Source organism: Phoca vitulina, unplaced genomic scaffold, assembly GCF_004348235.1.
Source record: "Phoca vitulina isolate PV1807 unplaced genomic scaffold, GSC_HSeal_1.0 scaffold52, whole genome shotgun sequence".
Classification (NCBI taxonomy): domain Eukaryota; kingdom Metazoa; phylum Chordata; class Mammalia; order Carnivora; family Phocidae; genus Phoca; species Phoca vitulina.
The window spans coordinates 5,766,849-5,781,430 of NW_022589755.1; the positions used below are offsets into that span (position 1 = coordinate 5,766,849).

The window sequence follows — 14,582 nt, forward strand, 5'->3', positions numbered from 1 at the left end:
ACTCACCCACCCATCCATCCACCCACACATCCATCTATCCATCCATCCACCCACACATCCATCCATCCATCCATCCATCCATCCATCCATCCATCCACCCACCCATCCATACACACATCCATACATTCCTCTATTTATTCATGCACTTGTTCACTCCTTCATTCAACCAATCCATATTTATCAGGTGCCTACTGTGTGTCAGGCAGCAGGGATGCAGCAATAAACAAACTGAAGTGCTACCCCCACGGAGCTTATGTGTCTGGCAGTCCTCAATGAGCCAAACTCCCTGCTGCCCCAGGCCTCGCACAGGCTGTTCCTTCTTGCCGGAGCACTTCCCTTCCCCTCCCCCATCTTCATCAGGTTTATGCTTACTCACCCTTCTGAGTTCAGTTCAAACATCACTTGGTCACTTCCTCAGGGAAGCCTTCCATGACCTCCTCAGACACACATAGCATTGATTCTAATACATATAGTTGTTTTTTTTTTAAGTTGTATTTATTTAAGTAATCTCTACTTAACCCAATGTGGGGCTCTAACTCATGACCCCGAGATCAAGAGTCGCATGCTTTTTTTGCCTGAGCCAGCCACTATAGATAATTATTTGATGATTATCTGTCACCTCTACCAGACCATAGGCTCTCGCAAGACTGGGATTTTTGTCTGTTTTGTTCCTAGCTGGATCCCCGGTGCCTAGAGCAGTGCCTAGCACATAGTAGATGCTCAGTATTTTTTTTTTTAATATTTACTATTTTTTTTAAGAGAGAGAGAGCACACCAGCGGAAGGGGCAGAGGGAGAAGAAGAGAGAATCTCAAGCAGACTCCACACTAAGCTTGGAGCTCAATGCTGGCTCCATCTCCCCACCCTGAGATCACAGACTGAGGTCAAAACCAAGAGTCTGACACTTAACCGACTGTGCCACCCAGGCATCCCAATGCTCAGTAAGTATTTAGCAAATGACTGCATGGATGGAATTAAATGAATATGGAGTACTCCCTCTGTCTCCTGGTTTTCTTCCTGTCCAGTACTCTATGCTGTTCTACACTCCCAGAGGCTATGACAGGCAAGGTCCTCAAACTTCCTGGATGCAAACAATGTAGTGGCTGAATGCAAGGGTCTAGATTCAGACCCACATGGTTTTGAACCTCAACTTTGACACTTCCCAGGCATGTGACCTCAGGCAGGGCATTTCCTTTCTCTGAGCTTCAATTTCCTCATTGTCAAATGCAGTTAAAAAGTATGTGGGCAGGCGTCTGGCTGGCTCAGTCAGTAGAGCATATGCCTCTTGATCTCCAGGGCATGAGTTCAAGCCCCATATTGGATGCAGAGTTTACTTTGAAAGAAAGGAAAAGTACATGAGCAAATGCATATAATTATTAATTATGACAATACTAAACACTAACCATTTTTCTAAGCACCCATATGAATTTAATCCTCAAAATAATGAAGTGGAATCTGGGTTTTTAAAAAACTGTCCTCATTTACAGACGGGGGAACTGAGGCATTGAGAATCTAAACCATTCACACACAATACTGAGAAGAGACCTGGGATTGGAACCTGCCTCTGCCGTTTCCCAAACCACAGGTGAAACCAGTACCCTACAACTGCCAGCCAATGAGGAGATGTCTCTTTGGAGATGTGTCATGGAAGTCTGGCAAGCCCACCTACGTACATACCTCTGAATGTATGCATTGCTGCATACTTCCTTCTGTGCATTTCTCCTGGGGAACGGGGCTGCCTGTGGACTCTGGGCGGGCCAGCTGGGTGTGAAGGTCTGGTTGTGAATGGGCTCTGAGCTTCATGGACCTGTGTGCATCCATCTGGGCATGTGCCCCCCTCCGCCCATGCAGGCTTCCCTGGATACAGAGGCAGGTCCATCAGGGAGAATGAAGAATTACTGAGGGTCGGATTCAAGATCAACCTGGGAGGCATTTCTGGGGTATTCTCCAGTGTGACAATGACTGCAAATGTATATATAGGTAAGTAGCAACATGTGGGGAGGGAGGTGGAATCTAGTGAAAGGGAGGGAACTTGTCTTAAAGCTGCCTTGGCAGAAGAAAGTAATTTTTTACTTAGTGCATTTATATGAGTGTCACTGGGGTGGGGGGGGGTAGCCCTAAAGAAGACTGAGGGGCCTCCCAACCACCCCTGCGGGTTGCTGCTGTGACTATGTGGATCTGGATCTTCTCCAAGGGATTTAACCTCTATCGACCTCGGTTTCCTCCTCTGTGAAATGGGAATAGCATAATTGTACCGACCTAATAGGGCCAAAGTGGAGATTGAATGAGAAAATCCTTTCAAAGCACTTAGCTCCGTGCCCAGATCACAGTCAGGGGCAATTACCATTAACCGCTATTAATACGGCAGTAACTCTTACTTGCTGCTTTTGAGAAAGACTCATTAAGCACCTACTTGGTGCGAATGCTTTACCTACATTGCCTGGTTTTTCACACGTCTGGATCGCTTCGGAAACAGGTTTATTGCCTATATTTTTTGGATGAGGAAACTGAACCTCAAGAGCAAAGAGCGCGAGGTCACACAGGCAGGGGCCGGGCAAGGCAGGATCCAACCCCGGGTCCCTGCTATACCTCTCGCCGGGCTGAGATTCTCCAAACCCGCTAATTCTGAGGCTCCGCCTCCCCTCCCACTTCCAGCCCTCAGAGCTCCCCAGATGGGAGGACTCCAAGTCCTGGGTCCTGTGAAGGAAGGGCCCCGGGAGGAGTGGGCCGGGAGGGATGGATTCCTAGATGTGAGAATTGAGGGGGTGGGAGCTCAGTACCCTGGGTTCCGGGAGGAGAAGTGACTGGGGTCCCAGACCTTTCCATCTGAGAGAAGAGGGGCTGGGGGCCGGGACCCCTGGATCCTGGGGGAGCGGAGGGTCATGTTCCTACATAGCTGGATCTTCCACTGTGTAAGAGAGCTGGGTCTCGTACGCCTCTCCCCCCTTCCTCGCTGCCGCCGCGCGATTTCGGCTTTCAAGTCGCAGGTTCAGAGGGGAGGAAGGAGGGGGTGCAAGGGGAGGAGCCGCGGACCTGCGCCAGGGGCGGGGGGAGGAGCCGAGCGGGCACCGCGGCGGGCGCGCGGGGCTGCGGCGGCGGCGGCGGCGGCGGCGGCGGCGGCGGCTCCGGGTGAGTCCGCTCCTCCCCCCTCCCCCTGCCCCAGCCCCCGCCCCAGGCCGATCCTGGGGGGCGGCCCCAGCGCGTGGGGGCGGGGGTAGGTGCAGAGGCACGCGGATCTCCTGCCCGAGAGTGCGGGTGCTGCAGCGCTCGCTGGCCGCCCCGGGGGAGGGGCACTTGGCCCTAGAAAGGGGGGTCCCGAAACACCTAGGTGTACCCCAACCTCGCCCACCGATCTCCCGGGCGTGGGGATCGTTTACCTACTCCATGGCTCCTGAAGACTTAAGACTCCGCGACCTCTCGAGGTCCAGGGCATCATTCCTACCCCCTGCAGCGCCTTGGGACCCCGGTATCTCATAACCCCCCCCACCTCCAAAAAAATTCCCATCCCCTCTGCAGCCGGGAGAGGCATTAAGGACTTCAACTCCCAGCAGCCCATGCAGCGCCGGGTCTGTGAAGTCTTAGCCGCGCTAGCGCAAGGCCTGCTGGGAATTGTAGTGCCTAAGCTCAGCGGGAGCTGGGGCCCGGGAGGTGGGAGGGGGTGGCTGGACCTCCCGGGGGTCGCCTGGGGTCGAGCAGCCAGTCCGAGTAGGACAAGACGTGAGGCTCGGACTGAGCTTTTTCTCCTGGCCGCGGCCTCCAGATCCCGCTCCTCTTCCCACCACCTGGCGCGTGGGGACGGGTCCGCAGCCCCTTGTCCGCCCTACAACCCCCATGGGCTGCCGCCAGCCGCCGCCTCGGCTGCCACCCAGGACACGGCAGGGATAAGCTCAGGTGAGTCTGACCATGCCTGTGTCGGAGTCCTGGCCTTCTGCAATACCCCCACGACACCTGTCCATCTGTGAGCTCTGGTCTGTCCGTCCCTAATTTCTCCCTGCACTCTCCTTCCAGTCCATCTCTGATGTCTGGCTCCAAACCATGTGTGGCTAATTCCCCTTCTCCCCACATCCACCTCTTTCTCCCAGTCCTCTCTCTTTTATGCCCCCACCCCCATCCAACCTTCCTTCTGCACCCATGTCTGTCTGCCCAGCCCTCCTTTGTATCCTGTTGCCCATCTGTGGTCTCTGGCCATTGTCTGTCCATCTGTCCTTTATTTCTGCACCCCATCCATTCTTCCAACCACTGTTTCCCTTTCAAGGATATTTCTGTCCTGGCACTTATACAGCCCCTCTGTCCGCCCATCTCTCACACTCCCATAAATTACACACTAGTCCATTATTTATGGCTTAGTCCATCCCAAATCTCAATCCTTGACTTTTCCTCTGTCTGTCTGCTTATCTGTCCCTCTGTTCTGGGCCCCAGTTTGCCCTTCCCAGTATCTCTGTCTCCCCTCCCCTTATCTCTCCCTCTCTCAACTTGGTCCCTATCTCTGCACCCTGCATCTTCTATCCCACCCCAGCCACCACCACCACACTCTTATCTCTCTAACCCCATCCTTCCCTCTGTCTTGGTGCTCACTCTTTCTACCTGGATCTGGCCTCCTTCCCGTTCCTCGAACCTGCCAAGCCCTTGCTCATGCTGTTCCCGCTGCTTAGGATGCTTTTCCCCACTCCAGCCCACCGCCCACTGGCTGTGGCCAGCCCCATCTCGTCCTTCAGGTCTCAGAGAGCCCCCCAGCTGCCCACCTCCTGGTCCTTTTGTGACATTTCCTCCAACTATTTCTTTCAGAGCACCTCTCACAGTGTGAGCATGTCTTGTTTGTTTATGTGTGTTTGTTGACTTGTTTATTCCATGTCTCCTCTCACTGGATTGTAACACCAGGAAGTTGGGAAATGTGTGGGGCTCGTTCTCTGCTGGATCTGCTGCAGCTGGCATCGTGCCTGGCATGTAGTTGGTGCTCAATGAATATTTGTCTAATGCATGAATGGTGAACAGCTGTCCCTTCATCTGCCTGTGCCTAAATTCTGTCCTTTGTCTGTGCACCCCTAATCTCTGTCTCCTTGTCTGTCTATCCCTTTATTGTGCATCCTTAATCTCTGCCCCTTGACTGGCTTTCCTCATCTCTTTCTCCTTGTCCATTTGTCCCTATTCTCTGTTCTCTTGTCCATTCATGCCGATCTCTGTCCCCTAGTTTGTCCAACCCGTTACTGTCTTCTTGCCTGCACCCCGAATTTCAGTCCTCCTGTCCATCTGCCCCTAATTTCTTTCTCCTTGTCTATCCCTCCCTAATCTACTTCCCCTTGTCCATCTACTCCCAATCTCTGTCCCCTCGCCTATCCTTCCTTTTCTCTTTTTCTCTTCTATCCCTTATCCACCTCTCTTTCAATCCCATTCCCCATCTGCACCCTTGTCTGACCCCTTCCAAGCACAGAACCCACCGGCTACCATGTCAGGAGACTACGAGGATGACCTCTGCCGGCGGGCACTCATCCTGGTCTCGGACCTCTGTGCGCGGGTCCGAGATGCCGACACCAGTGACAGGTGCCAGGAGTTCAACGACCTGCGAATTCGAGGCTATCCCCGGGGCCCAGATGCAGGTCAGCACCACCCCCCAGCTGTCTCGGCCAGCCCCCTGTGTCCCCTATACTCGGTATTTTCAGAGATTCAGAGATTCAGAGCAGACTTGCTTAGCTTTCTGTCCCCTAGGTGGCTGTGGCCACTCCCTCTTAGAGTCTCACCTCCATCCTGCCTGCTGCTGGTCCCCCAAAACTTTGATCTAAGGAGAAGGAGCTGGGTGGGCCATATGACCCCTGAACTTTTGGGTTTGGTCCTGTGAGCCTCCTGCCCACTGCCCCTCCCCCCAGCCACATACATATCCCCTTCACATATCTTTTGTGTATCTTGCATAGTGCTTTAAAAGCTCAGGCTCTTTTTTTTTTTTTTTTTAAAGATTTTATTTATTTATTTGAGAGAAAGAGAAAAAACAAGCACAAGCCGGCGGGGGGAGGTGCGGAGGGAGAGGGAGAATCTCAAGCAGACTCCAGGCTGAGCATGGAGCCTAACACAGGGCTCGATCCCTCGACCCTGAGATCATGACCTGAGCTGAAACTAAGAGTCAGACGTTTAACCGACTGAGCCACCCAGGTGCCCCAAAGCTCAGGCTCTTGAGTCAGGCTGTCTGACTTGTCTGGGTTCAAATCCCACCACCCCTACTTACTAGTGGATGACTTTAGGCAATTAACACTTCTTCTGTGCCTCAGTTTCCTCCTGAAGATGGGGATAATAAAAGTGGCTGCCTCCTGGGGCAGCTGAGAGACTCAAATGATACAACACATGTGAAGTGCTTAAAACAAGCTGGGCACGCAGTGGTCATTCAATAAATGCTGGAATGTACTTATTGAACACCGACTGTGTACTAGGCAGTGTGCAAGATCCTTGGCATATTTCATCAACCACTCACAACAACCCTCTGTGGTATCTATAATCCCCGTTTTCGATGGGGGGAAAAGACTCTGAAGGGTAAAGTGACTTGCCCAAGGTCACCCATCTAGGAAGCAGCAGGGTTCTGAGAGCGAGGATCTATTATGAGTGCTCTTGTCCAGACGAGGAACCCCGAAGAAGCACGTGCTGCGAGGTTATAATGACAAGTCACACTTGCTGAGTGCAGGGCAGGGCTCGGCACCTTGCGTGCGGGAGGTGACAGGGATGAGAAATGAGGTCCGGAGAGCTGCAGTTGCTTGCTCAGAGACTCACAACCTATAAGCAAAAGGGCCAGATTTGACCCCAGGAAGACTACCACAATTTGGGGGTCCCCAAGCCCACCCTCAGTTTCAATGATGCCCTAGAAGGACTCACAGAAAAGCTGTTCTACTCACAGTTACATTTTATTACAGCAAAAGGATGGAAGTTAAAATCAGCAAAGGAAAAGACACATAGAATAGGGTCCAGGAGAGACCAGGTGTGAGCTTCCAGTCTCAGTCACATAGACATGGCTTACTGTCCGTGGGGCTGAACTTCACCTCCAGCCCCTCCAGAGGCCAAGCTGATACATCCCAGTCCCCCAACATCGATCATATTGTTACATAGACCATCTGGCATGGCCCAAGATTCCTCAGGTAAACAAAAACACTTTCAGGCAGGATGTTCCAAGGGCTTAGAGGTTCATTCCCAGGAGCCCATCAAGGGCCAAACATTTCTTTGGGCAAGGTTCATCTTTTCCTGCACAACTACACCACCTCGCCAAGCCCAAATGGCTCCCCAGACCAGGTAGACGGGAATGAGAAATTCACCAGAGCTTGGAGGATTGATGTTTTGACTTGGAGAGGGTCTGGGTCAGACTGATGGTAGGGGAAAGCAGCTGCTTTTTCTCTCCTCTTCTCCACCTTGTCCTCCCAAATGGCCCCCTGGCCCCGTTTTCTTAGTTCTTCCTATGTTCAGGAGGCTGGAAAGCCCTTGCTCTGCTCTTTAGCACGTCCCACCCGGCCCCTCCGCTGATCTGCTGTGGGACTCTATACAGGAAATTTTGTATCTATTGACCTCAGTTTCCTTTTGTGGAAAACAGGCATACTAATGTTGCCAACCTCCTAGGGTGCCTGTCAGGCGTAAGTAAGCTAATGCCAATAAAGTGCTTAGGGGTCTGCAACATAGTAACCACTCAGTAAATGTCTACCTTTATATTCTGCGATGCCATTTACCTCCTGCACTCCTCAGTACCATAGTTGAGAGGCAGGACTGATTTTTCCTATTTGGCAAATGGGGAATGTAAGGCTCAGAGTGCTTAAGATACGTTCCCAAGGCCACACAGCAAACAGAGATTTGAACCCTGATCTGCCTAACTGTGTCCTGCAACCTCCTCTCTCCTTGATCATCTCTGAGCATTTTGGGGGACGTTGGTTATACCTCAGATGGTGTGTCCTCTTAAGGAGAGGCAGCATGGTCTGGTGATTAAGAATCACATCTGAAGACAGACTGCTCTTTCAAATCCCAGATCTGTCACTTACTACCTGTGCAGCATAATACAAGTCACTCAGCCTGTCTGTGCCTCAGTTTCCTTATCTTTAGAATGGTTATATAGAGATACCGACCTTGTGGGGTCCTGGAGTTTAAGTAATGTATGTAAAGTGCTTAGGACAATGCATGGCAAATGCTAGAGGCTAGCTCTTTGGGGACAGCAGTGGGAGGATAAACTCTGACCCCATCCTGACCCCTGACCTTTGTCCTCACTCTCTCCAGACATCTCCGTGAGCCTGCTGTCGGTCATCGTGACATTCTGTGGCATTGTCCTTCTGGGCGTCTCCCTCTTCGTGTCCTGGAAATTGTGCTGGGTGCCCTGGCGGGACAAGGGAGGCTCAGCAGTGGGCGGGGGCCCCCTGCGCAAAGACCTAGGCCCTGGGGTCGGGCTGGCAGGCCTGGTAGGTGGTGGTGGGCACCACCTGGGGGCTGGCCTGGGTGGCCATCCTCTGCTGGGGGGTCCACACCACCATGCCCACACCGCCCACCATCCGCCCTTCGCTGAGCTGCTGGAGCCAGGCAGCCTGGGGGGCTCTGACCCCCCTGAGCCCTCCTACTTGGACATGGACTCATACCCAGAGGCTGCGGCAGCTGCAGTGGCCGCTGGGGTCAAACCGAGCCAGACATCTCCTGAACTGCCCTCTGAGGGAGGTGCAGGCTCTGGGCTGCTCCTGCTGCCCCCCAGCGGTGGGGGCTTGCCCAGTGCCCAGTCACATCAGCAGGTCACAAGCCTGGCACCCACCACCAGGTGAGACAGGCTACTGGGCTGGGGGTCCACTCTGAACTTCTGTTCCTCCTCTGTGTCTCTTTCCCAGATATGGTTCTTCTGAGCCCTGCAAGAGGAGAGGCCTAGAGGTCTGGAGTCCTGAGTCCTGGGGCAGGAAGGGGCTTGGGGTGTGGACTCCTAGGTCCTGGGGATAGAGGAGGCTAGGGCTCCAGACTCCAGGATCTAAGGGAGGAGGAACCTAGAGATCTGTACTCAGATCCAGAGGGTATAGGACTCCGGGGTCAGGAAGGTGGAGGAGAATGATTAGACTCCCGAGGCCCTTAGACACAAAGCAATTCATCTGTTTCAGCCTAAGCCAGGGGTGGTGGGGCCTGGAGCTCATTTGTTCTGTATTCCTCATTCTGCACATGTATATCGAGCACCTAATATGAACCAGATCTGAGATGGGTGTTGGAAAAACAGAAGTGAGCATGGCAAATAGACTCTGCCCTCATGCCACTTACAATCCAAGGGAAGTGGGTTCCCAGAGAGGCTGTCCCCACCCACCCAGGCCAGCGCTGCCGGAAAGTGGCTTAGGGGGCCACAGCTGTGGGAGTCTGAGGAGTCGATGATCTGGTCTGGGAAGAGGCTGGGGCCTTCCAGAGGTGGAGGTGTTGTGGCTGAGACCTGCAGAGTGAGGAAGTGTTGGTCAGGCACAGAGGTAGGGGTGTGAGCTGGGCATTCCAGGAGGAGAGAGCGGCCCATGCAAAGGCAAGAGGGGTAGGAGGTCACAGTGCATTGTGGAAATTGCCAGCAGTCACTATGGCCTGAGAGTAAGTGTGAAAAAAGAAAGGTAGGGAGATGTGGCTTAGGATGTGGGCAGGGCCAGACCACATGGGGCCTTGAATGCGGGGCTGAGGGACTGGGACTTTGTCCTGGGGGCACTGGGGAGCCATTGAGGGCTGTGAGCAGGAGGGGCAGGGTTAGTTCTGGGTGTAGAAAGACCTCTCTGTGGCCACACAAGGGAAGGACTAGGGGGACAGACTGGAGGCCAATAGTCCGGGCAGGAGAGGACGAGGCTGAGCTGAGATTATGGGCATGGGGATGAGAGGAGGAGATAAAGAGAGTCAGAGGGCAGAAGAGGTGAGACCTGAGACTGATGGCTGTGGGTGGGTAGGAGGTGGGTGGGTAGGAGGGGTGGGAAGAGGTACAGAAGGCCTCCAGCCTGGCCTGGTGATTGGGTGGATGGTGGGGCTGTCAGAGGATCTAGGAAGAGGAATGGATTTGAGGGAGCCCCTGAGCTTATCTGGGTCTTGTTGAGTGTGAGGGGCCTGGGGCAGCATCCGGAGAAACTGCCCTCAGAGGGATTGTCTTCGGCCCCAGAAGTTCATGGTAGAAGGTGTTCTCATCCCAGGGTCTGGCCAGGGGCCCAGGGGTTCATGGGAGATGAAGTTTGGGGTCTCTGGGGAGGCCTTTCAAAGGCGGACGGATACACCGGTCTGAGCTCTTTCCCCTCCCCATTATACAGATGGAGAAACTGAGGCTGAGAGGGTATTCCTGACCTGCTCAAAGTCACCCTGGGAGCAAGGAGTGGCCAGGGGATCTGTAGCTGAAGGAGCCTCCCCCACCCATCCCTTTCCACGGCTCAAGCCCTCCCACTTCCTCACCTCTTCTGCCCCTTTCTACGGCTCGAGCCCTCCCGCTTCCCCCGTGCCTGCCTCTCAGGACACCTGAGGCTGCCGAGCACTGCCCATCGCTAGGGGCCCCTTCACATGGACTTCACCCCGGGTGTGATGGTCCTTGCAGGAGAGGGCAGATGAGCCGGGACCACGGATGGGGAAATTTGGGAGAGGGGAGAGAAAGGCTTTGAGGGGACAGGAGGTGAGGATGGCTTCAGTGTCTGACCTGCAGATCTAGGGGGAGCACAGGGGAGGAGGAGCGGGTTGGGGAGAAGGTGCTGAGCTGGGCGGGGAATGAGGGGTGTGCGGGGTCTGGTGGACTGCTGAGGCTGGGGCCCGATCCAAGCTGGAGCCCAGGAGACAGATTTAGCAGATTTAGCAGGCTGCTGATGGGTGTGGAGACCTGGGGTGCAGATGAGCTTGTCCAGAGAAAGGGTGTGTGTGTGAGAGGGGAGAAGGAGCCGGGGTGGCTGAGGGGGGAGCTCTGGGCTTCCAGAGTGTCCCCCACACACGTTTGGACAGTGGAGAAGGGAGATGAGAAAGGCCAGGCCAGGTGGAGTGATGGTGAGGTGCGAGAGGTGAGCCTGGGGTTAAGATAGGTTGGGGGGATTTGAAGAAGGGCAGGTGAAGGTTCAGGAGGTCTGGGTTGTGTGGGGCCCCAGGGGTCCATGAATAAGTTATTCTGGGTCACGCACTTGAAGTCAGGAGGAAGTTGGAAGCTTCTGGAAGTTGATGCATAAGCAGGTCCTAGTTGGAGCTAGCTTAGAGATGGGGATACCCCCCCAATACAGGTGGAGAAACTGAGGCTCAGAGAGTGCAAGTGCCTTGCTCAAGGTCATAGTGAGCAAAAGTGCAGATCTGTGGCCATTTGGCTGTGACCCTTGGGAAAGAGGCAGGGAGGAGTCTCTCAGGTCTTCAGATGCTGTCAAAGACCCCAGCCAGTGACCCCACCTTGGTCTTCCCCACTCCCCACAGGTACCCAGCCCTACCCCGGCCCCTCACCCAGCAGACCCTGACCCCCCAGCCGGACCCTGGCAGTGACGAGCGGCCGCCTGCCCTACCCTTACCCTTGCCGGGCGGGGAGGAAAAAGCCAAACTCATTGGGCAGATCAAGCCGGAGCTGTACCAGGGGACTGGACCAGGCGGCCGGCGCGGCGGTGGGGCCCCGGGCTCTGGAGAGGCCGGCTTGGGGGCGCCCTGTGGCCGCATCAGTTTCGCCCTGCGGTACCTCTATGGCTCAGACCAGCTGGTGGTGCGGATCCTGCAGGCCTTGGACCTCCCAGCGAAGGACTCCAACGGCTTCTCAGACCCCTACGTCAAGATATACCTGCTGCCAGACCGCAAGAAAAAGTTCCAGACCAAGGTCCGGAGTGAGGGTCCTAGACATCCAGGAGGAGGGGGTGGGAGTCGGAACTCCTGGGTCTGAGGGAGGAGGAGCTGGGGGTCTGGACTCCTGGGTCCTTTGGAAGCGGGCTTGATGGGCATGGTGTCTCTCTCCTCCCCTCGCCCATCCCCTCCAGGTGCACAGGAAGACGCTGAACCCTGTGTTCAACGAGACATTCCAGTTCTCCGTGCCCCTGGCTGAGCTGGCCCAGCGCAAACTGCACTTCAGCGTTTACGACTTCGACCGTTTCTCGCGGCACGACCTCATTGGCCAAGTGGTGCTGGACAACCTCCTGGAGCTGGCTGAGCAGCCCCCCGACCGCCCACTATGGAGGGACATCGTGGAGGGCGGCTCGGTCAGTGGCCCCTGCATCCCTCTTCCTGGGGACCCAGGACCGCTCAGTGTTTGACCTCTTTGCCCTTGGACTTCATAACCTTCTAACTTCTTGACCCAGGCTTTTAAAAAATTTATTTTATTGCAAAATATTGCAAACATACAAGCAAAGTGTAGAGATAGATATAACGGGACCCCATCTCCCAGACGCCCTGTCAAATATTGACATCATGCCTGGACCCCAGATCTCCCAACTTCTGACCCCCTTTCACATCTGATGGTAACAGTTGAGAAATATAACAGACAGCCCTGTACCCACCAGCCACTTTATCATAACTTCATGCTGTGACCCCAAATTCCTGACCCTCCAACTGTCTGACCCCAGAGTTACCAGCTTTTGTTTTTCTGACTTCCTTCAACTTCCAACCTCCTGGCTTTCCAATTCCCAAGCTTCCTGAACCCCCAACCCCTCTGATCTCTGAACATTTTACGTTTCAAACCCTTGACCTCCAGATCTAATCTCATCCTCTGCTCTCCACCCAGCTCCTGGGTGGAGTCTATTTCTCACTGTGTTCTCTCTGTCTCTCTCTGGCTCTTGCCTGCTCTCTCCCCACACCCATAGCCTGATCCCCCAAGCCTCAGACATACTTGGATCCTCTATATACTGACACCCCCTGTTCCCCCAGTCACCAGATTGTGCCCGGTAGCCTCCCCCCGCCCCAGCCCCCTTCCTCTTCCATCCAATCGCTCCCCGAGCCTGGCTCCTACGTGCTTGTTGGGGGTCCTGACCCTCTCCCTGCCTCCATCCTGTCTCCTGCTTGTGTGTATCACGTCTCATTCTCTCCACACCCCTCATTATCACTGGAGGTCTTCACTCTTCATTCATTTATTCATTCATTCATTCCTTAAACAACTGGCTTTTTTGTTTCAGGATCAGGACCCGGGGACCCCAGACAGTCCTTGGGAGCTCCAGGTCTAGGTTGTCACAGTTTGCTGTCAGGGGCAGTGAATGGGGAGTCCAGGGACCTGGGCCTTGGTCAGTGTGGTTGGGAGGCCAGGGGCCCAGATGAGGCTGAAGAGCCGGGCAGGGCGGGTCGGAAGCCCTGGCTAGCTCAGCGCCCCCTTCCAGGTGTCTCTCTGTGTGTTGGTGTGGAGGCTCTGTCTCCTCTGTGGCTTTGCTTAAGGTTGGTGTGTCTCCTGCCCTCCCTGTGACCGACTTCTCTCCTCAGTGCCTGTCACACTGTCTGAATCTCTGTCCCTCACCCGGTCTGCGTAGGTTTCTCTGTTTCTCTCCCTCTCTCTCTCTATCTGGGTCTTTGCCCTTCCCCCCACCCCATTCTCGGTCTCTATCACTCTGTCCAGGTCTCCGCACCCTCCACCAAGTCTCTGGTCCCATTTCTCCAGATCTCCTGCACCTTGGGGGCTCTGATACCCCCCCCAGGACTCTGTCTCTCTCCTCTGGGACTCTGTCCCCCTCTCCTCCTGGTCGCTATACTCCTCTCTCTGAAGTCTCTGTTCCTCTGCGCGCTCTCTCTCTCTCTCTCTCTCTCTCTCTCTCTCTCTCTCGGACCAGCACTATCTCTGGGTCTCTAGGCCCCTCCTCTGGGTTTTCTTTCTTTAGGACTCTATGGGTCTGCCTTTCTAACTGTATCTCTCGGTGTCTTGGTCCCTGTCACAGTCTATTTCTCACTGTGTTCTCTCTGTCTCTCTCTGGCTCTTTCCTGCTCTCTCCCCACACCCATGCCTCTTTCAATCTTCCCTGCAGAACAAATAGGCTTTGCTGGTGGCAGGCAGCTGCGGCCAGGGAGTTACCAGGTTTAGTCAGATTGTTAAGTGAATCAGCAACCGGAGTCCTGGATATCAGGGAGGAGAGCTGGAGGCTCCAGATGGGAGAGCGAGGGGGGGTGGGGTGGAGACCGAGACAGGGCGTTGCTGAACCCCTGTCCCCAACTGCAGGAAAAGGCAGATCTTGGGGAGCTCAACTTCTCACTCTGCTACCTCCCCACGGCCGGGCGCCTCACCGTGACCATCATCAAAGCCTCTAACCTCAAAGCGATGGACCTCACCGGCTTCTCAGGTGGGTTCCAGGAGGTGCTGGAATCTGAGAAAGGAGCGTGTGGGGCCCTGGACTGCTGGGTCTGAGGGAGGAGGGGCTGGGGGTCTGGACTCCTGGGTCTGAGGGAGGAGGGACTGAAGCCTGTACTCCTGGGCCTGAGGGAGGAAGGGCTGGGGGCCTGGACTCCTGGGTCTGAGGGAGGAGGTGCCGGGGGCAGGATCCCTGGGTCTGAGGGAGGAGGGGCTGGGGCCCTGATTCTGGGTCTGAGGGAGGAGGGACTGGGGGTCTGGACTCTTGGGTCTGAGGGAGGAGGGGCTGGGGCCCTGATTCTGGGCCTGAAGGAGAAGGGGCTGGGGGCCCGGACTCCTGGGTCTGAGGGAGGAGGGGCTGGGGGTCTGGACTCCTGGGTCTGAGGGAGG

At 55.1% G+C, this 14,582-nt stretch overlaps 1 protein-coding gene across 1 annotated transcript in view; it reads left to right on the forward strand.

The window, feature by feature from the left end:
• Nucleotides 1-3,089: 3,089 nt before the first annotated feature.
• SYT3 (synaptotagmin 3) overlaps nt 3,090-14,582 on the forward strand; it is a 15,717-nt gene continuing 4,224 nt past the window's right edge. Inside the window, exons 1-7 of the mRNA XM_032387974.1 lie at nt 3,090-3,127; nt 3,759-3,889; nt 5,427-5,592; nt 8,228-8,753; nt 11,366-11,753; nt 11,911-12,129; nt 14,064-14,184. Of these exons, the coding sequence (XP_032243865.1) occupies nt 5,442-5,592; nt 8,228-8,753; nt 11,366-11,753; nt 11,911-12,129; nt 14,064-14,184 (1,405 nt within the window). The 5' untranslated portion in view covers nt 3,090-3,127; nt 3,759-3,889; nt 5,427-5,441. The remainder of the gene's footprint in view (nt 3,128-3,758; nt 3,890-5,426; nt 5,593-8,227; nt 8,754-11,365; nt 11,754-11,910; nt 12,130-14,063; nt 14,185-14,582) is intronic.